Source organism: Podarcis liolepis (genome assembly GCF_965112155.1).
Source record: "Podarcis liolepis genome assembly, chromosome: 17".
Classification (NCBI taxonomy): Eukaryota; Metazoa; Chordata; class Lepidosauria; order Squamata; family Lacertidae; genus Podarcis; species Podarcis liolepis.
The window spans coordinates 36,223,098-36,248,766 of record NC_139571.1 but is presented as its reverse complement, the minus strand read 5'-3'; the positions used below and the strand labels follow the sequence as shown (position 1 = coordinate 36,248,766).

General features: G+C 45.3%; 1 protein-coding gene across 1 annotated transcript in view; it reads right to left on the bottom strand.

Moving 5' to 3' along the window:
• The window catches only part of RBPMS (RNA binding protein, mRNA processing factor), a 77,270-nt gene that overhangs the window by 11,581 nt on the left and 40,020 nt on the right, over positions 1-25,669 (bottom strand). The window contains exons 4-6 of the mRNA XM_083482004.1: positions 25,337-25,399; positions 15,499-15,652; positions 9,338-9,468 (exon numbers count right to left, since the gene is read on the bottom strand). Coding sequence (XP_083338130.1) covers positions 9,338-9,468; positions 15,499-15,652; positions 25,337-25,399 — 348 coding nt within the window. The remainder of the gene's footprint in view (positions 1-9,337; positions 9,469-15,498; positions 15,653-25,336; positions 25,400-25,669) is intronic.

Genomic DNA, 25,669 nt, shown 5'->3' with positions numbered 1-25,669 from the left:
GGCGCTCATCTTGCTTTATTGGCCGAGGGAGCCGGCGTACAGTCATGTGGCCAGCATGACTAAGCCGCTTCTGGCGAACCAGAGCAGCACACGGAAACACTGTTTACCTTCCCACCAGAGTGGTACCTATTTATCTATTTGCATTTTGACGTGCTTTCAAACTGCTAGGTTGGCAGGAGCAAGGACTGAGCAACGGGAGCTCACCCCGTCGCGGGGATTCGAACCGCCAACCTTCTGATCAGCAAGTCCTAGGCTCTGTGGTTTAACCCACACCGCCACCCGCGTCCCTTAAGCAAACCCTACAAGACCCCTAAACAGGACCAAGAAAGAGCTCCTGCCCTACAAGTCTATGCCTAGATGACAAGTCCAATTACCTCCTTGCAGCAGCTGAGGAGAGGAGTTCAGGTATATTTTTTAAAAAATAGTTTTAAAAGCTGTGTGTCCTTGTCCCTCAATTTTACCCTTTTACGTGGTTTTGTATGTTTTGTGGCATTTTATGCATAGCAATTTGCTGTTATTTTTATTGATTATAGATTGGCAATTCTCTATTGTGGTTGATAAGTGTAAACTGATTATTATGTGCTGATGTTTAACTTTACGGTTTTACTATTAGATTCTGGTGGGTTGTTGAATGTTGCTTTGTTTGATATAAGCTGTTTAAGGTTATTGCGACTTTTTATACTGGATTAGATTGTTAACATTAATGTTTGGCGTTTTTACATGTGTTGGAATCCACCCAGAGTGGCTGAGGCAACCCAGCCAGATGGGCAGGGTATAAATAAAAAAAATTAAAATTAAAGTATTATTATTAATGAATTCAAAGCCATACTATGGTTTGGGTACCTAATTCCAAACCCACCCACGGTGAAATCTTAGGTGCGCCTTCTATTCAGATGCATGTCTCACTGGCTTCAACACTGGAATTCAATCTCAGGAGCGTGTAGGATTGCAACCTAAGACTTGTGCAGATGATTCTTTTCTCAAAGATATGGGTCATGTACAAATGCAGTGGAGAAAGACAAGTGAACCTTTAAACTATCTCTGTCTCTCGTTTCAAACAAGCAAACAAACAAACAAACAAAAAAAGACTTCTGGGACAAAAGCATTACTTCACTGCAACAGCAATGCAATGTAACAAGCAAATGGAGTGGTCCTAGTTGCTGCTGCAACACAAAAATAGCAAAAGTCCACAAGGATCTTAATAAAAAATTCCTTCCAGTAGCACCTTAAAGACCAACTAAGTTAGTTCTTGGTATGAGCTTTCGTGTGCATGCACACTTCTTCAGATAGGAAGAGGCATTCACCTGGGCCCTAAAAATTGTTATGACTGTGCCATGCAAACATGCCTAGGGAAAGAGTTCTGAACATGGTACCCCTTCTGTTCTGCTCCCACCCAACATGCGTCTTTCTCTGGCAGCTACACCTCAGAGAAAGAACACGAATGTAGTTCCTCCACCAGCACCTACACCCCCCTCTCTCACACCTTTGTAACTACCATGAGTAAGTTCCATGATTTTTCTGCTTGGTAAGACAAGGCAAGCGGCAGGCTAGTTTAGAAGAACAGCCACCTATTTAACTGAACAGTGGTGTTGGTGTGGGAGGTCGTGTATGCAAGTGAAATGGTGGGGAAAAGGGGGCTTCTTTACACCTTGACGCAAGCCGTATCCCTAAAGTCTCTGACCAAGAGGTTGTACAGAACCCAAGTAACTCCAATAATTCCTTGGGGCTATTCCCCACTACACCCAGGAACAGACCCACATGTACATTTGACAGGGAAGCGAGCTAGTTCTGCGTGACACACAAGTCTTTTCAAAACATTTGCTTGTCTCGTTCATGCTTCAGAAGTCTTAAAGGCTATGCTTAATGGTGCGGCGTGCAAAGCAGTCCTGGCACAAACTGCTACAGTATCCTGAACCACCAGCTGACCCTTTTCCAACTCAGTTTCACTGAAGAAATGCAAAGGGAGGGAAAAAAACATTATGCGGAGGCCTTTACTTACAGAGTTTTCTGCCTCTAGGTCTGTTGGGCCAGTCAATACTGTACGATCTGTACATCTGACAGGGCTTGTCACCAACTTGAAGGAATCCAATGAGAATTAAATGTGCCCACATGAGCAAAGGGATAAAAATAGTTATTTTTATGCTTTTAGATGAAGCAGCAAGCACCATCCTTAATTAATCGAAGAGGCACCTCCTCGTGTGTTCAAGAAAACGGTGAACAACTTTCCTAAAATGGTGTGTGTGGTTTTTTAAAAAAATTAAATACACTTACATTTGCCTAGTTAATCAGGGAACCTTGTTACTTGATCAAAAGTTTTAAAAATAGATTAATCTGCCTGATTAACAATATTACAAACCCAGTACTTGAGAGGCAGGGAGAGTGGGGAGGAAAGGAGACAGAAGATATGGAACGAGTGTGAATTTGAATGCTCATCTGTCCTTAAACAGCACCATTTGAATCCCACTCCAACCCTGCAGTACAACTGGGGGGAAGCATCCCCAGCCAATGACCATCCAGCTTGTTTTAAAACCTCAAGCAAGGAAGAGCCCTGCCCCCTGACTTCTAAGAAGTTTCGATTTTTAGCTGCTCTTACCATCAGCAAGTTTCTCCTAATATTCAAGCCAAATTTACATCCTTGTAAGTTAGGTAAAGGTAAACGGGACCCCTGACCATTAGGTCCAGTCGTGGCCGACTCTGGGGTTGAAGCCCTCATCTCGCTTTATTGGCCAAAGGAGCCGGCGTACAGCTTCCGGGTCATGTGGCCAGCATGACTAAGCCGCTTTTGGCAAACCAGAGCAGCGCACGGAAACGCTGTTTACCTTTCCGCCAGAGTGGTACCTATTTATCTACTTGCACTTTGACGTGCTTTTGAACTGCTAGGTTGGCAAGAGCAGGGACCGAGCAACAGGAGCTCACCCCGTCGCAGGGATTTGAAGCGCCGACCTTCTGATCGGCAAGTCCTAGGCTCTGTGGTTTAACCCACAGAATCCACCTGTGTCGGTACGGCTAAAAACAGAAAGAAAACAAAGCAGGAACATATCAAGTGTGCAATGTACAGTAATTTGGATAGTACTATTCCAGTTTTAAATCTATGAAGAAATCTCAGCAACTCTACAATATGTACATTTAGATCTACCAGCAACATGCAAATGACACGATTACATATTTCTGATTTGGACTTCACTGTGAATTCAATTTCATATCCAGCACAGGCTGTCAATACATCTTGTACTTGATGCATTAACAGCCCAGCTTGGGTGGAAGACTGACAGCTGTGATGCTAAGCCTCACTATTGCTACAGGGTAAAGGTAAAATGCAAATGACACACAGCTACCTGCAAAAATCTCAAGTGTTGGGGAAAGTGCATTAGGTGCTAAAACTGCTGTCTACCCAGGAAGTGAGAAGTGTTCTCTTCCCAAGCAATCCCAAGCTCCCATTCTCAGCACAGGCAGGAAACCACCCAGCTAGAATCTTTGTCGTCAGTGGGGCCTGTGGTGGAGGGAGATCACAGTTCAAAGTACCCTAATATGGCCTGGCGTGTGGAAATGAGAAGCACTACAAACTGCATGCCTTGTCTCCTGAACGTTCAGAGCTCTTAGAACGTGCAAGTTATGGATTAGTTTGTTTTGCTGCCTAGAGCAGCTCAAAAGTTGTGCATTAAGGGATGGCGTGGGGTAGAGGAAGTTCACGCATGTAAAAAAATAAAGTGTGGAATGGAGAAGGCAGAAGGGAAAGAGTAAAAAGAGAGATTGGAAAGTGGTGGGCTTGAGAAGAGACAAATCCTTCAGTAATGGAATACTTCCAGGAGGAGGAAGAACAAACCAAATCTGATAAAGACAAGAAGTTTGCAGCAAGGCGATCCACAATAAACACTCACACACCCAGCTTTGCAATGCATGTTGACTCTGCATAGAATCATAGAATCATAGAGTTGGAAGAGACCACAAGGGCCATCGAGTCCAACCCCCTGCCAAGCAGGAAACACCATCAGAGACCTCCTGACATATGGTTGTCAAGCCTCTGCTTAAAGACCTCCAAAGTAGGAGACTCCACCACACTCCTTGGCAGCAAATTCCACTGTCAAACAGCTCTTACTGTCAGGAAGTTCTTCCTAATGTTTAGGTGGAATCTTCTTTCTTGTAGTTTGGATCCATTGCTCCGTGTCCGCTTCTCTGGAGCAGCAGAAAACAACCTTTCTCCCTCCTCTATGTGACATCCTTTTATATATTTGAACATGGCTATCATATCACCCCTTAACCTCCTCTTCTCCAGGCTAAACATGCCCAGCTCCCTTAGCCGTTCCTCATAAGGCATCGTTTCCAGGCCTTTGACCATTTTGGTTGCCCTCCTCTGGACACGTTCCAGTTTGTCAGTGTCCTTCTTGAATGCCCTTACAATGCAATGCAAGGGATCTGCAACACCTTACGGAAAGCCTTTTATTTTGAGGAAAGATGATGCCAAGAAGGACCTGCCCTTTTAAATTCCTCCCTGGCCGCCATTCCATCACTCCTCAAGCTGGTGCCACAGGTCTCCCATTGTGTCTGCCTGAAAGTCTTGCGCTCTCACCCATCCCCTCCTAGCGCAGCCGCCCCTCCCCGAAGATTTAATGGGCAAATCTTCCCAGGAAGCTCACCGCAGGGTTCTTCTAAACTTGCAGGATGTGCCGAGCTGCACGGGAGCGCTCAAGCGTGCAGCCGTTCGGGCCAGACATGCTCCTCAGCGATTACCGCCATCCATATTTAATTACTTTTCCCTCCCTTTGTTTGTTAATTTTTAACTAGAGTGCGCCGGCTCTCAGGGGCCATTAGGAGTCCCAGGCAGCAAGGTTCAGCGAGCAGAAAAAGTCCTTGTGACAGAACATACATTACTTGGCATTCTTGCCTCCCACTTTGCCAGAGAGGTGTGGAGCTTGGGGGGGTTATTTTCAGTCGTGCGCTCGCAGTCCGCCCCACTGCAGGTCGTGAATAAAAGATAGTGTTCCATTTGAAGCTTATTTCCCCTTTCCCTCCATGTCAGAAACTGTTTTCCTCAAGCTCTGGCTACGTTCTCATTTATTCTTTCCCCAAGTTTTCAGCCTGTAACTTTTATTCCCTTTTAAGAGGAGGAAGGCTGTGGCTTGGGCAAAGGTCTCATTTGCTCCAGAATGCCATCATACTCCCGTCTTCATGTTCAGTTTTGTGTATTACGTTAGCACAACCTGGCTGGAAAATTGCAGAGGAGAATACACACCATCCCCGCCTCCGCAAAGCTGGGGCCATCCCTGAAAATGAGGGTTGCAAGACTTGCCCTGTGACTTCCAGCCCAGCCAGCTGACACAAGAACCTGACCTATCTAATGTGCCAGAAAAGAATAAGATATCTGCTTCTTGGTGTGTATATTGCAGGTTCAGGACCTGCCCTTTTGTAGGATGAGCTGGTTTAGCTATAAACCGTGGGCCAAGGACCACTCAGAGAACCCTAATGGCCTCCTAGGTGGCTGCCTCCAGCAACGAAAGTGCCTCTCAAAAAATAAAAAGGGTGCTTGCTACTGTTAACCAAGAAGAGAGACTCAGGCTTCAGAGTGGGGAAATTTTAGGAAAGGGACATTTTCAAGCATCTTGTCTTCCACTAGATTTTCAATTAAGGTAAGAAAATGTAGTGTTCTATGACAGAGATGTCCAATAGGTCGATCGTGATCTACTGGTAAAAAAGGCTCAACAACTTTGACCTGAACCCCCCAAAAGGGGGTAGATCACTGCCAATTTTTAATTCTGTGAGTAGATCGCAGTCTTTTGAGAGTTGGCCGCCCCTGTTCTAGGAGAAACAAGCAAAGCAGAATGATGGTGCCTATCTTCAAATAGGTTTGACCACTGCTGTAAGATTCTTTTTTTAACCACACACACACAACTGATTAGCAATCGCTTCATGTGCCTTCAAAGCTAAGCCCTTGCCTAAATGCCCTAGTTCAGAACTTGTGTTCCAGAGAAAGCTTCAGGAAACCCCTGGTCCTCACATGCCACTGTAACTAAGCCCAAGGCTTCGCCATTGGAATAAGACACATTCTTCCCCTTGTTAACTCCTGTCTCCACTTTCCCCCCTTCCTCTGTGGTTTCCTCATGACAAATTACAGAGGTAGGGACCTGCCCTTTTGCACTCGTGTAGGATGAACTGGTTTAGCCACAGACAATATTCATGGGAGACAAAAAAACTGCCAGAAGGCATTCCATTCGAAAGATTTAAAGTTGTATTATCTCCTTGTAATCTTTACAGGTAAGGCCAGAAATTATGCACATTGCAACATCAGTCAATCAATCATGGCATAAGCTAGCCTGGCCAAACCTTTATTCCTGTCTTTTAATAATGCACACTGCATACTTCTTTACAAGAGCGCTGAGCAGCTTGCACTGGCCTCCCAAGTCAGGTCACTTAAGTTTCAACAATGCTATATAGCACTGGGTGCATTCAGGCTGATTACCAGTGATGGACTTTAAGAAGAGATATGGCCTGGATTAAAGCAGCATCAGATGATATTATCATGCTTCACCATACAGAATGAAGTCAGGCTATCTTAACTATGGTCCATGTAGCCACAGAATTTACCAAGGTCTATGAATCCAGGCACTAAAGAAGATAAGAGGTCTCATCAAGCTGTAAACACTAGGACTTGATCATTATTCCTGAGGCTGGCATAAACACAACACCTAGCCGGGACTTGGAGGATGAGATATTTACTTGAGGTTTCCTAAAGTTCTCTGTTTTAGAACCGTATTTCATCTCTATGTAAAAACCTGCTCCCTGCCCACCCCACCCCTCAAACCTAACCTAGTGGTTATGTTGTGTTCAGTCCTCACTAAACTGTCCTAACATCCTCCTATTAGAATTTAAAACTGCAGTCGTACCTTGGTTGTTGACCGCCTTGCGACTCGAACGTTTTGGTTCCCAAATGCCGCAAACCCGGAAGTGAGTGTTCCGGTTTGCAAACGTTCTTTGGAACCCAAACGTTTGACACTGCTTCTGCAGCTTCCAATTGAGTGCAGGAAGCCTTGGTTTGTGAACGTTTACAGAACTTGAATGGACTTCCGGAACAAGAACCAAGATGGTACTGAGTTACAGGCAGGAAAATGGATCTCCTTACCATCAAGTGTTCAATTGACCCATATACCAACTCTAAAATATGTCTGATCCTTGTGTTAATGCATCATGTGTTACGTTATCCCACAGTCAGGTAGGTAGCCGTGCTGGTCTGATGCAGTCAAAATAAATTAAAAAATTGTCCAGTAGCGCATTAGAGACCAACTAAGTTTGTTCTGGGTATAAGCTTTCGTGTGCATGCACACTTCTTCAGAATTTTCAGTTTACTTCTGAACATGTTTATTTCAGCATTTGCCAAAAGGGGGAGAGGGAGGTTATGAGCTGCCCCCCAATAGCTGGAAAGCCATTCGCCAGGTGGGAATTTAACAAAGTGTACATAAGATCCCTCAAAAGAATGTTACAAAGACTAGCTTGCCAAGAGGCAAGGGGGTTTTCCTTCCTAGATTTCTGACTGGGTGAAACCATGCAGTAAAATTCAAAGCTCTTGGCACAGAGATATATTTAAAAATGTATACTCTGCTTAATCAGCCCTGTCGGCCTCTTGAAGTGGCAATGAAATCATCACTTCAGTGAACACAGAACACCCCACAGCAACAACAGAGCCTGAAACCAACCAAGCAGAACTGCAAAGAAACAAAAGCAACTTCTTCCTCCAACTCCAGAGAACCAAAAAGGGCCGCCCAAACAGGAAGACCTTAACATGTTTCCTAAAAGCTGGGAAAGGGCAGTGTCAGCCGCGCAGGCCTCCCAAGGCAGACTCGAAATCTCACTGCCATCGCCCACGCCTCCACTAACTAGGTTCACAAAGCAGTATCTCAGTTGTACATCTGTATGTTTCCCCATCATGTCTTAAGATATGCAGGCTGTGCAAACCTCTGAATATCCAGGCTCTTTAAGGCTTCGGAAGGTCAGTACCGGCACTCTGAAATGGGCCACATACCGAGAAATATTTGGAGCTCTTTAATGGGTGTAATAATCTCCACTCCTGGACAAGAGCCTATTTACTGCAGCTGTAACTTTCAGACATTTATCAAAAGAGCATAGAGCACACTGCAATATCCAAGCCTGCAAGAACGCCCCATGACTTATTTCTTTAGCCACTAGAAAAGAGAACAGCTAGCCAACATGGAGCTCGAAAAAAGGCACTCCTTGCTGCCAATGACCTCTGAGTATCAAGTAACAAAATCAGGATCAAAGGGAATAAGCTATAAACCCGCTTTTCCTGCCGGAGTGTGACCCGCATCGAAAAACAGCCTGAACGCTCCTTCCCAGCTCAACAGGCCTATTGTCAGCATCTCGTTTTATCTGGGTTAAGTGCTGGTTCATTAGATCTTCTGTAGGCCAACATCATGTCCAAGCAACAATTCAGGATTTTCTCTGACTCGCTGGGAACGGAGAACAATTCAGGCAACTGGATTACAAGCGGTCATATGCACATCACAGTTAAGTTTTCACTCGGCAACTTCGTTTTGCTACAGTTCAGAACGTGTATGAAGTACCGCATTTTTTGCTCTATAAGACTCACTTTTTCCCTCCTAAAAAGTAAGGGGAACTGTGTGTGCGTCTTATGGAGCGAATGCAGGCTGCGCAGCTATCCCAGAAGCCAGAACAGCAAGAAGGATTGCTGCTTTCACTGCACAGCAATCCCTCTTGATGTTCTGGCTTCTGAGATTCAGAATATTTTTCTTGTTTTCCTCCTCCAAAAACTAGGTGCACCTTGTGGTCTGGTGCGTCTTATAGAGCAAAAAATACGGTAACTGCTCACAATGCAAATTCCCCCATGTGACTTAAGAGGCCAGACTTTTGCCCCATCTACCTCCCTTCTCTCTGGCTTTAGAAACACACGTGTACATAAACACGCTCTTGCACACCTTCCCCTTATCCGTTGTAAAGACAATTTAGCCTTGGAACTTTGAAGCAAAACTGTGGCAAAGGCAAGCCTGGGAAGCAGAGTCCATATATACAAGGGGGTATATATGTGTGCAAAGACCCGGCAGGTATTTCTCGCTGCCTCGTGTGAACGGAAGTGAAATTACTCGAGGAGAGAAAGGTGTTCACGGTTCTATCAGGCAGTGGGGTGCTGTCAATTTTTCCTAAGTCCGTTCCCCAGTAGTCCCAAGGAGAATGCGTCAGCTTGATCGAGATGTGATCATTAATATCTCTCTGGGGTGCCTGTTAGCCAGACAGGTGTTAGTCGTTCGGGGTGCACTGGAGAGGATCAGGTGGTATAACGTGGGTGAAGGTGTGACTGATTGGTATAAATTACCTGGGCATGCAGTGAAGCAGGGTAGGTGAAAGCAGGCGGGGGAAGAGCAGGTGCTAACTCCGCTGGGTAGAGAGGGTACGGCGCCCACACTTCAGGGCTACTGGGGTAAAGTGCAGGCACTGTGAGCTCATCTGCAAGAGAAGAATAAGGAGAGTTCATGGTTATAAAAACAGCAAATGCAGGAAACAAAACGGCAAACACAAGAGTGGAGCTCAAGGAGGTCCCTCCAACTCCCTCTGCCTTCTCCTTAGGAAACGGAATCTGAAGAGCAGGTACAAAAATTCTGCTCTGAGTTAGGGCACCAAAGTCTGCAACTTACGTTAAGGAACAGGGTTATTGTCCGAAAGGAAACTGGGTGTTTTGTCGGCTGGAGAAAGAAACGCAAGGCAGTCTACAGCTGTTGTTAAGAGGCGGCAAGTGAGCCACTCAAAAGTATTCTGATGAAAGAATACAGATTCTGGGCGAATGAACTCTTATGGCTGTGGCACTTTGCATCCTGATCCAGATACACATCATAGTAAGCCATAGTTAACTGTTTACCGTGGATGTCCTAGTGGCTCCCGCTTCGCTCTTCCCCTGGTGTGAGCATAGGCAACAAACCACGGTACCCTGTTACATCTAAACCAGGGACCATAGCTTGCTTCAAACCACAATGTGAAGCCAAGGTTGTTCTTGGCATGCCAATCATAGTCAAGATTTGAACTCAGGACTTCCTAACTCAGAGGTTAGTCTCAGCTACCCCACTACATTTGTCTCCCCAATGAAAAACAATCCAGTCATCTTAAGAATGGGAGGGAGAGGGGGCACACAGAATGCCACTCTGCACAGATCAAAATAAAGAGTCTATATGATAATGAAGCTTTTCTTCTACCCTTTCACAGCAGTACAACAACATATCAGTGGTTCAGGTACCTTATTTAAGTTACAATACCAGCATATTCCTCCTCTTTCCTTTGGCACCACTCATGAAGGCCTCCTACCTAGTGCTTCTCCCTACCTCCACTAGTCACCCGTCCCTGAAGAGTTTAGACGAATCTAGGGCAACCAGGATAACTACTCATAATTTCAGCTCCATCCTTGCTTTGCAAAAAGAAAGGTGCAATTATCCACTGACAGTTTTGGTTGCCGTTTCCTGTGCCTTTTCCAGATCACCTTTTGAGACAGGTCACCTGAAAAGTACACACTTCAAATGCAATCCTACCAAAGTGCCAATTATCATACAGGCAGTTTTTTATTTTCAGTCTTTTCCCTAACAATGCCTTGCACCGAACTTGAATTTTTCATAAGCACCACCATGCCAGAGCTGAAATATCCATTGAGCCAGCTTAGACTTCACCATTCTGCATATGACACATCCAAGAACCAAACGTTTCCATAACAGCAGAATCCGCATGCCATGCTGCATGAGTGCAGCTCCCTGTCTTCTCTGAGAGCTTGTGAACAAGCTACCACTTTTCTTAATCTAGTGGGTAGTGATGAAAGATGCATCTCAATCTTAATTGGCTTCATTTCAAAACGATTTATGTGTGTTTCCTCCATGAGAGGTCTGGAGGGCGGCAACACGAGGAAGGGCCTTTTCTGCAGTGGCTCCCCATCTGTGGAATGCTCTAGCCAGGGAAGCTCGCCTGGCGCCTTCATTATACACCTTTAGGCACCAGGCAAATACATTTCTCTTCTCCCAGACCTTTGTTTAATTAAACAATCTATGGCCTGGGGTGTGTGCATGTTATTGTTTCCATTTGTTATTGTGGTATGTGTTTTTGTGTTTTTATATTGTAAACCACCCTGCGATCTTTGGATGACGGGTGGCATGGAAATTTAATAAATAATAATTATTATTTCTGAGGTTAGAATAGGCTTGATCCATTTCTTCCAAAACAGTTGAACTGCGTCTTCGTTACAAGCCCAGCATCAACTCAACCTCTCTCTTTTTGCCCCCCTCCCACCACCAAAAAAAGCCCCCTAAAACCAACTGCTGGTGCCACACCGGTCAGGGAGAAGTGGGTGGCTTATTGTCCCCTCACTCCCACCCAGAAGAAGAGGATGTGATCCTCTGCTAGGACTGCTCCCCTCCCCAGCTGTTTTGACAGCAGCAACCCGAGGGTAGAGTTGGCAACTATCAACCTATTACCGTGTTTTTCGCTCCATAAGATGCACTTTTTCCTCTTAAAATCCAAGGGGAAATGTCTGTGCATCTTATGGAGCGAATGTGTGGTCCCTGGGACTGGGGGGGGGACCCGGGCTTCCCTCGCCAGCCCCGACAAGCTCTGGGAGCAGCGGGAAGGCTGTGCGCAGCCTTTCCGCTGCTCCCCGACCTGCTCTTTGGGGCTGGCGGTGGCTTTCCCCAAAGAGCAGGTCAGGGAGCAGCAGAAAGGCTGCTCCCCAAGCTTGTGGGGCTGGCGGTGGGGGAAAGCTGTGCTTCCACCACCGCCAGCGCCGGGGATCAGCGGGAAGGCTGAGGTTGCGCGCCTATGGGTCTTCGGGTCGAGCAGCTCTGGGGTAGCCCGCGAAGCCTCCGCAGGGCAGCAGGGAGCCTTCATCCCGCTGCCCTGGGGGGCTTCGCGTGGCTATTCCTGGCTTTTGTGGGAGGTGGGGGAAGGGGCAGAGCAAGGCTCTGTCCCTTCCCCCACCTCCCGCAAAGGCCCCCAAGAGCCGCATATTTTTTTCCCTTGAATTCTCTCCCCCCCCCCAAAAAAAGTAGGTGCGCCTTATGGAGCAAAAAATACAGTACTTCTCCTCCTATCACGATTTGCTTTGCCCACGTGCCCTGAGCTTCCTTCCAGGTATGAGATGAGGTGGGCAAAGCATCAGGGAAGGTTGGAATCTCACTGAAGGCGTCTTGAGCCATCCGCACTACCCTCAGCTTTAAAGAAATCCTCTTCTTCCACCCGCAAGACGCCATGGCAGAGAACATCCAAGCAAAGCCCCAGTGGGAGCTGACAGGGATGCACTTTAATTACAGCAGAGATTAAGTGTTTGTCCTGTTGGTTTTAAAAGCAAGATAAACAGTGAAAAGTTGGCAAGGGCTAATGTTAACAACGTTCCCTTCCGCCATTCATTCCTAAGCTTTGTGGTCATTCTCGAGCAGAGAGCAACAAGCCTATAAATACACACAAGAGCTCCCGAACCTTCCCCGAAATATGTGAGCCAGGAGGAGTTTAGCAAGAATGCAACACTAAGGGACGCTGCCATGTAACCTGGGCCCCTCTTTTCGGAAGTTGCTCTGCTGGAAATTGCAGAAAGGGCACTTGCAGCCACACATACCCTTCGTTTCCCTTTGCGCCTCTGGCATTTCATCCTCTTCCTGTTCTCTTCTCTCTGTTGACATTTCGGTTGCAAGCTCCTTGGGGTCAGGGACTATGAAGTGTCACGTGTTCAGATGGAATGCTATCATCGTTGGGCGTCCCAGGGGCCATTTCCCAACATGTGAAATGTATAATGGGAAACAAAGGGTCGAGCCAGGCAAAACAACAAAAAGTCGCATTGGCTCAGCTACAAAACTACCCTTCTATGAGCAATATGACACATCGGGTGTAATAATGTCACACCACATGAATACTCTGGGAGACTGACAACTATTTCAAAGAGAGTTGAAGACAATCGTTATTGGTAGTGGTGTCTACACGTGTGTTTTTGTTGTTTTCTTCACCCTACCACTGTCTCCAGTAAGACTGATTTTTGCAGGTTCTTCAAGTATTAAAATGTACTGCAAACCTCTGTTGAACCAGGAACAATACTGGAGCCAAAAATGAACAAGCCTCCAAGCATACACAACATGAGCCAGAGTGTTACAGTTATGACCATTTGCTCAGTCTTTGAGATACAGTGGTACCTCGGGTTAAGTACTTAATTCGTTCCGGAGGTCCGTTCTTAACCTGAAACTGTTCTTAACCTGAAGCACCACTTTAGCTAATGGGGCCTCCTGCTGCTGCCGCGCCGCTGCTGCGTGATTTCTGCCTTCATCCTGAAGCAAAGTTCTTAACCCGAGGTACTATTTCTGGGTTAGGGGTGTCTGTAACCTGAAGCGTATGTAACCTGAAGCGTATATGTAACCCGAGGTACCACTGTATACAGGAGTGATCTGCATATCACATCAAACCATAGCATGCATGGGTAGGCAAACTAAGGCCCCGGCCTGGATTCGGCCCAATCGCCTTCTAAATCCGGCCCGCGGACTGTTTGGGAATCAGCGTGTTTTTACGTGAGTAGAATGTGTGCTTTTATTTAAAATGCATCTCTGGGTTTTTTGTGGGGCATAGGAATTCGTTCATTATTATTTTTTCAAAATATCGTCCGGCCCCCACAAGGTCTGAGGGATTGTGGACCGGCCCCCTGCTGAAAAAGTCTGCTGACCCCTGTAACTAAGCAGCTTCCCGATGCACGCTCCACACAGTGCGCAAGACAAGCCCGTCTGGAAGGCATGTTGTCCAAGCCTGGGCTCACAGTTTGCTTCCTTGAAACTACACAAGCAGTAACCAGTTTGCTTTGGGTTGTTCACATAATGCTCAGTCACATTAAACTATGGTTTGCTGTAAATTACAGTTTAATGTGACGTATGAACTGGACCAGTCTTTACCAAAATTGGGAATCCCAAATGTGTTCCGTTTCCTATGCTTATTCAAGCTACTTTTTCATGATTCTAGCAAACGTATAGAGAAAATAAAATACAAAATTATGTTACACATTTATGTTGCTTTTCTCTCTCAGGCAGTTTTACCTTGCGCTCTCGAAAATGAGGACATCAGGTCTGTCACGTAATCGTGACAGTCGTATTCCAGCAAAGAGCAAGCCGAGGCACAAATGGGATGACACACGTGAGACGCACCGTGAGTTTATCTAATAGCAAATTTGGCAACCCCTACCTAGCTGAGCAGCAGCAAATCAGGGCCACCTCAGATGTTTCTGAATAGATGGAGTGCTCCCAAGATATTCAGGAAATGACTCATGTGTAAATAAGGAGAAACAGCATAATAGCCCAAACCTTTTGACGCAAAATGGCTCAATGGGAACAACAGTATTCCATTCTCCTGGGGCCATTTTGTGGAAAACGGGAATGACACTGACCTGCACTGAGTGCAACTCTGTTGCCGGTTGAAGTGGAAAAGTAGAAATAATAGGTTTCAGACAGAAAAGTTGCTTTGTATTTTTTTTCCCTGCACTTATTACTTTCACTAAATTCTCATTTGCCATTTGGTTACCCATTCGCCTAATTTTAAGACACACTCAGGCTTTGCCAGATGTTCAATAATTTGGTGTCCATCTGCCAACTTCACTGCTGCCCCAACTCCAGATCGTTCATGAACAAGTTAAATAGTGCCAGTTCACATGCTTGGCAGGGATCTCACTGCTTATCCCCCCCACACACACACACTAAGACAACTGTACATAAAATTCTGCCCTCTGCTTCCTATTATCAGTGACTTTGCCTTATGTGGACCTGCTCTCTTATTCCATGACTGCCAGATGTCTTCAGGAGCCCATGGCAAGGCACTTTTATCAAAAGCGTTTTGGAAGTTCAAATACGTTCCACCTTCCAGATATCCCTATGGAGTCCTGATTTACAGCCTTCGGGTCTGGCTAGGGGGAAAGCAACTTGGGAGAAGGGGAGAGGGAGCATTCTTTGGGGAGAAGGGGCTCAAAACTCACACACCTGCACACCCCTTTTGCTTTGCTTGAAATTTCCCCTGTCTCCACTTTATATCTGCTTGGTGCAACCAATGTTCTAAGACAGAGACTGTTGCCACAGCACCCTAAAAAATGCTCCCTAAATATTGTAGATAAACTTGCCAAAAATTCAGAGAAGTGCAGGGCCAGCACAGCCATTAGGCAGGGTGAGGCCGCTGCCTCGGGCGGCGGAAGTCCCCAAGAGTACCCTGCCTGCCCTGCTGCCAGAATTGGCACCAATTTTGGGCAAGATCTCACTCAAAGTTGATTCCAATACCAGAGGTGGGCAGCACAGGCACTTCCTGTTTTGCCACAGGTGAAAACTGCAAAATCCAAAGAACTACTACGCTCCAATCCACACATTAGTCCAGGAGGTGGAGATCAGGACAGGTCATATAGGAATTTGCAAACAAATCGAGCATTCCTATCTAAGGCACATACCACTGCTTGCTCTTTTATGGTGAAGCACAGACACACACACACACTCACATACTTACATGGCTCCCTGGTAATGAACTGAGGTAAAGTGTTGGGGGTGGCAGGAGTGCTTGGATTTGGTGTCCCCACTAATTTGCTCTTGGCCATCTTCGTGTTGGCCTTGGCGAACTCTAGCCGGAGCGTCTGGGGAATTTCTGGGTCAAAGCGGATTCCCTTTTTGCGGAAAGAGAAAGAACGAGAGTTAGTTCTTCCTGCAGCGATATCACGGTTGCACTGAAAGTAACAGACTGTAATAGAGAAACCTTTTGTAATAGATAAAAGACATAATGCGGGGGGGGGGGGAGGTGTGAGTAAAAACAATGTAGAGTGGAGGGAAGTAAGTCAGCTTATGAAACAATGTAATTTCTGTATTTTTCCATCTATAAGATGCCCCATGTATAAGATGCCCCCTATTTTTGGGGCCTCCAGTTTAAGAAAATGGGGAGAGATGGCCCCCATGTATAAGACGCCCCCAAATTTTGGACATTATTTTTTAGGGTGGAAACCTAGTCTTATACACGGAAAAATATGGTATTTGATGGTTATTGTGAAAATGTTTGAATAAAATATTATATGCAATATTTTTTTTGAAAAGTAACAGACAAGACTGCATACGGCATGAGAATACAATAGAAGCAGCATCATACAAAGCAAATAAATCCAGAAAGAGGAGCGTGGCATCAGGTCTGAAATCAGCACCAGGCATGACATAGCAGGACCCAGAAGTATTCCGGGAAAGTGGAAGCGGTGGGCAGCTTCAGCCAGCACGTCACTTCACAGTCTGCCCTAGTAAAAGAAGCTTTTTATATATAAAAAAAGAACAAAATGTTCCTGGCCCACCACCTGATAAGTTTTACTGGGGTGTGTGTGTGTACCAGGGCACTTTGCCCAGGGCACCCTCAAACATGGTGCCAAGTCTGCATAACATCCTCCTGAGAAATGCAAACCCAAAGCCGCTGCCTTAAATAGGCATACGACAGAATGGGGTGGGAGGAGGCATTCAAAAGGCTCCGTAAGAGAAAATGATTCGGTTAAGAAGTAGCATTTCTTCAGTTTAACCCGCCACAATTTCAAGGAGGATTGTGACAAACTGATTCACGAGAAATTTATGGGCGTAGATGGCCTAGGAAACAAATCCATTACAGTGGTGCCCCGCAAGACGAATGCCTCGCAAGACGGAAAACCCGCTAGACGAAAGGGTTTTCCGTTTTTGAGCTGCTTCGCAAGACGATTTTCCCTATGGGCTTGCTTTGCAAGACGAAAACGTCTTGCGAGTGTTCCGATTTTTTCCCACCCCCCCTTTTCTAAGCTGCTAAGCCGCTAATAGCCTTTTAGCCGCTAATCCGCTAATCCTTTAATAGCCGCTAAACCGCTAATAGCCGCTAAACCACTAATAGCACTAAGCGGGTTGCTTCGCAAGATGAAAAAACCGCTAGACGAAGAGACTCGCAGAACGGATTAATTTCGTCTTGCGAGGCACCACTGTACTAAAAGGCTGAAGAAATTAAGATGTGTTAGCCTATCAGAGATCAAGACCAACTTTTCTCCCTGTCTAAAAGGGTGTACAAATGCAGAGAGACATTCACTTATGTTACCCATCAGGAAAATATATAAAGATCCATAATGAAGGTGTACAATATTTTCCTTTGGAGACTTTCAATAAAATATTGGGTAAAGACACTTCTAGTCTTTTGAGGAAGTAGGTTTCAACAGGATAATGCTAATGATAATATTTACACCCCATTCATCTGGCTGAGTTTCTCCAGCCACTCTGAGTGGGGGATGACAACAATAATTCAATAATAATTTCATAAGTCTGTCCAATATCCTATAAGCATTGCTATCCTATACAGGCAACTCCAAACATTCTGAATGTTTATTAAAACTGGAGATGAACTAATTGTTTGTTTAGTGCATTGACAAAAAAAAAATTAAGTGCACCTCCATATGGTGTGCTGTCCAGGATAGAATCAGAGCTGCAAGCTGTTCTCTGTATGACTGCCCCAAACATAAGACTCAGAAGGAAACGACACACCCTATGCTTTCCAAATTTTATTTTTGTTGGTCTTAGAAACAGGACACTACTGTTTGAACCTAATTTTTCTATGCATCACTACAACATTGCCAACAGAACGCTGCAACTTGACGTGGGTGGATAAGACTGATGTCATGAATTCAATTAACAACAAGAGAAGTGGGAGAAGATAAACAAGGCCTACGAAAATGTGAATCTTTAGGGAGACGGACTCTGGGAAATTAAATATTGAGAGAAAACTTGTGGGATGAGGCAATAAATAAAGTCTGACATCTTCACTCTCATTTTTAATTAAAGGCACACACAATTATGTTAGCTGGGCTTGCAAATTCTTGAAATAAGCTACAGACAAAAATAAAGAGTCCATTAAGGTTGTGGGGAAAAACAAGCAGCTGTAAGCTTTGGTGTTCCATTACGCTGAACGGAGGAAAAGAGGCAGGAACAGTTCCGCCACCAAAGCTCAGTATGGAAATCCCATGTATCTGTACCCCAGAAACCTCTGGAAACCTGGAAATCTGGAAACCTCTGAACCCAATCTGCCCATTGTAGTAATAGATAGCAAAGGGTCCCTGATGAATAAATCATAACTACAACAGTGAGGCAGACACTTAGTGTGATTTAAAATACAACCCACACCCAACTCCTACCAAAGGCATTTTTTTTATAGCGTACAGAATTCAATCATGTGATTTCCCCACTTGCAGGCATACAGGTCAGATACAGGTTTACCCGCCTGAAAGAGAACTAGCCCTACAACAGTAGATTTGCAGAGCTGACTGCCCCAGCAAGAGATGCTTCCAAAGTATTGTGCCAGGGAGGGCAACATAAGGAGGGGCCATATCTCCATGGTAAAGCAATGCTTTGCATGCCAAGTTTGCAGCTCCATTCCTGGGCATCTCCAAGACCTCGACCACAGATAGATGCTCCCAGTCAGGAGAAGCAATGCTGGCGTTGTATGGACAAACAGTGACTCATTTCTGGGATTTTGGCTGCCTACTAGCAGACAATGCATGTGAGGACCATAGGATGTGTAAGTCCAAGGACAGAGCTCCTCCTTGAATGTGTACTGCTAAATGAGATTTCATGTTGGGTCTAAAACCCAATAACCCATCACCCATGGTACCCTCTAATTAGCTATAATGAGGCAACATCTAGCAACATGTTGCTCAACTCTCTCTTGGCATTCACCAAGGGACACTAAGCTTTATTTCACCTGGGTCAAAGACCCAGTTTGGCGCACACACACTCATGTGCATTTGAGTACAAACACACATAGGCTGGGAACCTCAATGGCGCCCCTCTGGAGACTTCACCCGGGGCCCTAGCTAATTAATTCTACAATACAGATTAACATCAGCTTCAGCCTTTAAAAGTATTTAAAAGCAACATCAGGAGGGCAGAAATTGCGAATGAGAGAAGGCGACACCACTTTCCCCCCTGGAACTGTCTCCCCACAGCTGCTTCCTTCCGAGAGCCAGTGTGGTGTAGTGGTTAAGAGCGGTGGACTCGTAATCTGGTGAACCGGGTTCGCATCTCCGCTCCTCCACATGCAGCTGCTGGGTGACCTTGGGCTAGTCACACTTCTCTGAAGTCTCTCAGCCTCACTCACCTCACAGAGTGTTTGTTGGGGGGGAGGAAGGGAAAGGAGATTGGAAGCCGCTTTGAGACTCCTTAGGGTAGTGATAAAGCGGGATATCAAATTCAAATCCAAACTCTCTCTTCCTCTCCTGAAGACAGACAACATTTACAACAGAAATGTGGGCTTGAAATGTGTCCCATGTGGCAGTTTGGGATTAAAAGGTGGTCCTATTGTGCTCTGTTTAAGGAGGATCTTGGGTCCTGCTTCTGAAAAGATTCAAGATGACAGATGCCACAGAAAGAAGACGGCAACAAGTACAATCAAATTACATACATTAACACATGGAATGGTCACCAATGGAGATCTGGGAGGGAGGAGTCCAGGGGCAATAGATCCCAAACCAGGCTGGTGAAGTGGGCGTCACTGCCTCACCTCTCAATCCAGTGGCTATCAGCCCAGAGAGATGTGCTGGTTTTCTAAAGAGCTCACCACCACCACCACCACAAGGAAGCATTCCTACATAACAGCGTGAAATGGTACAGTCCAAGGAAAAGCGTGGTTGCTTCTTGATTTGGCTGAATGTGGCAACCCTTCCGTCATAGAAAAGAGGCCTGAGCCAACTGTGATAGAACATTAACTTTTCACAGTACAACTTCACCTTACCGCAAGATGCATTGTTCATGCCCAGTGAAGCTGTGAGGCTCACATGTGTTGTATTCTAGGACCAATATTATTTTAATGCAAACTGAAGTACGTATATTTTTTTTAGCAGGCCTTAAAACATGGGTGGGCAAACTAAGGCCCGGAGGCTGGATCTGGCCCAATCGCCTCCTAAATCCGGCCCGCAGACAGTCTGGGAATCAGTGTGTAGAATGTGTCCTTTTATTTAAAATGCATCTCTGGGTTATTTGTGGGGCATAGGAATTCGTTCATTCCCCCCCCAAAATATAGTCCAGCCCCCCACAAGGTCTGAGGGACAGTGGACCGGCCCCCTGCTGAAAAAGTTTGCTGACCCCTGCCTTAAAAGTTTCCCTGTTCACTTTAAACCAGGGGGGAAAACCTTGTACCAGCAAGTAAGAGTCAAGAAGCTTGACAAAAAATTACAAACCTAGACTCCCTGGGAGTCTGAGCTATTCAACAAAAAAACATCAGTTTCTTGTTCCAAATTAAAGTTCCAACGTCCTTTTAAAACCTCAGAAGTTTAAATGACCTAATTTGTTTGGCAGCAAAAACTGGGGCCATAGGCTTTAGAGCAAGTCACATTCCTAAAACATCTTTAGTATCAGCACCATATAAGGCAGTCTGTATCCTGCTCTGCTTCACTCTTATCCCCGGAGATTAGCAGAGCCAAGAAGACATTGTACATAAAAAATGAAGACAGGAAAACAGACTAGGGAACCAGAGTACTTGCTGCATGCTTTTTATCCTAGTCTGAAAAATTGTTCCCTGCACTCAAGATATTTTTGCTCTTGAGGGTCATCAATAATGAGGTTAACTCTGTACACACAGAACATAACTATATTTCGCGGCAGCTAACTCCCCTCCCACCCCACACAAGACAAAGAAACAGTACTTTAAAATGAACAAAAATCAGTGTCAAAGCGAAGACATTGTACTCTTCAGGAATGCTTCTCCCCAGTAACAAGGTGTTGCTGGGGGAGATCAGTTTTGAGGGAAACTCATTCCTCATATGCTTGGAGATACACTTCTTTATAATACTGCTTTCCTGAGTACTGGGTACAACTTAAGGATTGCCAATGTGTAGAGAAAACTCACATATGAGTTGTCATCACTTGACAGCAACGACAGCAAGAGATTATCTTCACATCTGTCACATCCGGCATGGATGGGTTCCCCCCCCCCCCCCAAGCACAGGGCAGCTACATTTTAGAAATCTGTCTGTATTCATCCATAACCTGATGTTGACAAGATCAATGAGCTGCATTGTTTTCAACTCCATTATCAGGCAAAATTCCTACGAGGTAGCCTACGCAGGAACATTTAAAAGAATAACTTGGAGCAGTTTCACAAACCTAAAGCCATCTGCGCTTCTCATTCAGTGACCCAGAGCCGCAGAAAGCTTAGTCATGTATAAGATTTACTAAAATCAATGGGTCTGAAGTCAGTCACGTAGCAAAGACATCCCCCATCTTCTACTGAATGTATTTATTTATACTAGCATTGGCATCCCATCCTCCTAGTCCATGGGTAGGCAAACTAAGGCCCGGGGGCCGGATCCGGCCCAAAGGAGGATTATACAAGTTCATGAAGGATAGGGCCAATAATGGCTACAAACCCCAATGGCTATATATATCTAGTCCACCAGTTGCAAGAGACTGCAGGAGGGGAGAGTGCTGCTGCGTTTGGGTCCTTCTTGCAGTTCCCCATGGACATCTGGCCAGTGGCGGCCCCTGGTTGCTGGACTAGATGGGCACACTGGCCTGATCCAGCAGCCTTTCCTTATAATCTCAGCGCTCACGGCACTACTCAAGGCAACTAACAACTATTAAATTCAGCTATAAAACAATATAATATGCTTAAGACAGAGACATGCACATCAGTTAAACAAAACCAAGAAATAAAAATCTGACCTTTCAGAAAAAAGCTAGCCTAAACAAGCACAAAAATAACAGAGGGCCTGACAAACCTCACCAAGCATGTGTATCTGAAGAAGTGTGCATGCACACGAAAGCTTATACCAAGAACTAACTTAGTTGGTCTTTAAGGTGCTACAGGAAGGAATTTTTTTATTCTCACCAAGCAGAGTTCCCCAATTTAGGTGTGGACACAGAGCAAGTTCCTTTCTCTCGATGCTTTTTTTCTGGGAGTACTCAAGGATACACAGTACCAGCACCTTCTTTTCTAGAACAAAAGCACAGCTTTCGCTAGTCTCCATCAACTGAGCTTCCACTACAGTTGGGACGCAGAGAAGGGCTCCTCTATCAAACTCAAGAGCATGGGCAAGCTAGTAGTATACTTGTGTTGGGGAGTCCTCACCGGTGCTATTTTTCCAGAAAAAGAGGTGCCAGAACGCCTCCCTTGTTCTCTTATAATGGCAATGGCGCTACCTGAGAGGTGCCAGAACAGAGTTCCTGTGAGTTCCAGCTGGAAAAAAAGTCCTGGTTGTCACCATGAATAGCCTGTCAGCCTGGGAGGAGGTGAGGTAGAAAAGAGAGAGACAGGAAAGAGTGCATTGGACGAAGGGCCAGAGAGGCTGCAGAGAGACAGACATGGAGAGCCGGCATCAGAGGGAGTTGGTTGTACTAAAGAAAACAAGGCTCTCTCCTGTCACATTTTATCCTCACAAAACCCTGTGAGGTAGATTAGGCTAAGAGAAGGTGACAGCCCAAGGTCACCTAGGGAGCTCCATGGCTGAGCAGGAAGCTGAACCCATGTCTAGGACCCAGGTCCTAGTCCAACACTCTTAACCACTATAGCAGACCTGCAATGGAGATGGGCTGGGGCTTCTTCTGCCTTGCAGAATGGTTTGCAACTATTTCACAAGTAGCAGAGGTACGTAATAAAATAAAAGGAAATGCATGGAAGCTTACTTAGTTTGCAAGCCGTATGCAGACTGAAAAGTTTGTATTACCTTTGCACTCTACAGTGGTACCTCAGGTTAAGTATTTAATTCGTTCTGGAGGTCTGTTCTTAACCTGAAACTGTTCTTAACCTGAAGCACCACTTTAGCTAATGGGGCCTCCTGCTGTCGCCACGCAGCTGGAGCACGATTTCTGTTCTCATCCTGAAACAAAGTTCTTAACCTGAAGCACTATTTCTGGATTAGCGGAGTCTGTAACCCAAAGCGCGTGTAACCTGAAGCATATGTAACCCGAGGTACCACTGTATTTGTTTCTGTTCAATGTACAAGGCATGCACCTTTAGTTATGCAAACCTGCAGACAGACTAATTCAGAGCCATCTGAAATCAAGATCGACATATCCCTGCCTGCTTACTCAGGTGGAGAATTCATTCTACAGGACTGCAAGTTCAGTCAAAAGACTGTAAATTTCAGGCAAAATACCTCCAGGCAGTGTGTTTTTTTTCCAGGGGGTACTCAAGGGTATACCTTTTTGTTGTTGTTGTTGTTGTTGTTAAAAAGTGTGATAACTTCATGGTGAATACCGGCACCTACTTTTCTAGGGGGAAAAGCACTGCCAGCAGGGATCAGAGGTATGCTTTAGCATTTTGCATATGGACTGGCAAACAGAACCCCAAAATTGTTTATTAGGATTCTGTACTTAAGGTGTGACTGTAAGATATCCAGTCAAATCTCCTATAAAGAGAGATACCTCCTTACTACAGATATAACAAATTGGGTTCTTAAGCTATGTTAGTCCTCTTCTGAACTAATTTCCATCCTCCTGTATTGAGAACTTTTAAAAGCCCTGTCTCTTTCCAACACATTTTAAAGGTACATTAAACTTGGCTGAACTTTGTTTGCACTCAACAATATCAGAGCAATCTCACTGGCAGAACACAAAAGGGAACATCTGCTCCACCTAATGCCACCTGAAGGAAGACGAAGGCATTCAGAAAAATCACACAATAGCGTAATATTCCTGCTCCTCAACCCTCGCATAGAAGGGCTATTTTCTGCCCTGTATAATCCATGACTAATAATAAGAAAATTGCCCTTTACTATGATGGATAGAGGATGGTAGCACAAAATGCAGGAAAGTTTTTACTTTCTTGCAAAATCCCTCTCACTGGGGATTAAGCTATTAAGTCAAAATACTAATGCAATATTCTATCATATTTTTCGCTCTATAAGACGCACCAGACCACAAGACGCACCTAGTTTTTGGAGGAGGAAAACAAGAAAAAAAATATTCTGAATCTCAGAAGCCAGAACAGCAAGAGGGATCGCTACACAGTGAAAGCAGCAATCTGTCTTGCTGTTTTGGCTTCTGGGATAGCTGCGCAGCCTGCATTCACTCCATAAGACGCACACACATTTCCCCTTACTTTTTAGGGGGGAAAAAGTGAGTCTTATAGAGCAAAAAATACGGCATTTCTCCCCATCTACACAGGTGAAATTAAAGCACAAACACTCAGGGATACTGCTCCCTCCTGTTTTTGGCAAAGCAGTGTCTGAGGTGATGTTTCATCCCTTCTCAACTGTGGCTTACACTTGCAGCCTGTTTGCTTCATTCCACACAACGCAATGAGGCCTCTGAAAACTGAGGTGGCCCCTGTATGTACAGTGGTGCCCCGCAAGACGGAAGACCCGCTAGACGAAAGGGTTTTCCGTTTTTGAGCTGCTTCGCAAGACGATTTTCCCTATGGGCTTGCTTTGCAAGACGAAAACGTCTTGCAAGTGTTCCGATTTTTTTTCGCTCCCCCCACTTTTTCTAAGCCGCTAAGCCGCTAATAGCCTTCTAGCCGCTAATCCGCTAAGACTTTAATAGCCGCTAAGCCTTTAATAGCCGCTAAACCGCTAATAGCGCTAATCCGCTAAGCCGCTAATAGGGTTGCTTCACAAGACGAAAAAACCGCTAGACGAAGAGACTCGCGGAAGGGATTAATTTCGTCTTGCGAGGCACCACTGTACAGCACTTCCTCACTCTCTTGACCCTTTCTGGTTAAGGCCTGGTTTCAGCACTAAGACAGATCTGGTCTTGTTGGTGGGTGTATCTCAGTTATGGGAACCAGGCATTCAGCCTGTCCTGGGTGGAGCAGCACTCTCCATGAAAGAGCAGGTATGCAGTCAGGGTGCCACTGAAAACCCTGGTGGCATCAATGGCAAGGATTGTCTATTTCCAGCTACAGACAATTTACCAGCTACAGCCAACTCTGCCATCTCAGCTAAGTCCAATCATTCTAACAACCGTGGTACAGATGTCCACATCCTTGATGGGCTTCCATCACCTAACTAAAAGACATGTATTTTGAGGTCTTGGGTTAAGCTTGCTCTGGGTTTAAGGATTGCCTGCACTATAGTTGCTGCTGCTGCTGTTAATTTTGGACGATTCCAGTTTTAAAACGTGGTGCGATTTTATTATGTCGGGAACGGCTTCGTAACAATACTCTGCACAGCTTTGCCTCGTGTTTTGTTCGTTGTCGTCCCCACCACTCTCTTAAATTCCTATGCCCTGTTCTTCACATGAGTGAGTATTTAAGGATCCCCATCTGCAGTCTCAAGTGCTACACGGCCAGGAGACCTTCCACCACACTGTTCTGCTGCTACTGCAGCTCTGCTGTAACACAACCCAGAAGCTTTTCATGCGGCACCAATACTCACATTCAAAGCATTCTTAGCAGCTTCTGCTTCTGAGCGACTGTCGAAACTAACGAAGCCCACCGGCTGAAAGAAAAAGAGAAAATCAGAGGTTAGGGGTGGGGAATTATTGTTGAAGGATGAATAAAGAACCCAGGGATAGGAATATTCACACTTCAGTGATTAAAAAGTTACATACTGCTGCAGCTACTGTAATCCACTGAATTAAAAGATTAATCAAACAGAACATTGGTGATTATCAGTTTTAAGTGGTGAGCTTGGAAGTACAAGGTATAATTGCCTGGTTTTTATGGCTATTTTGTGTTAAAAGGAAATGAACACATTAAGGTTTAGTTT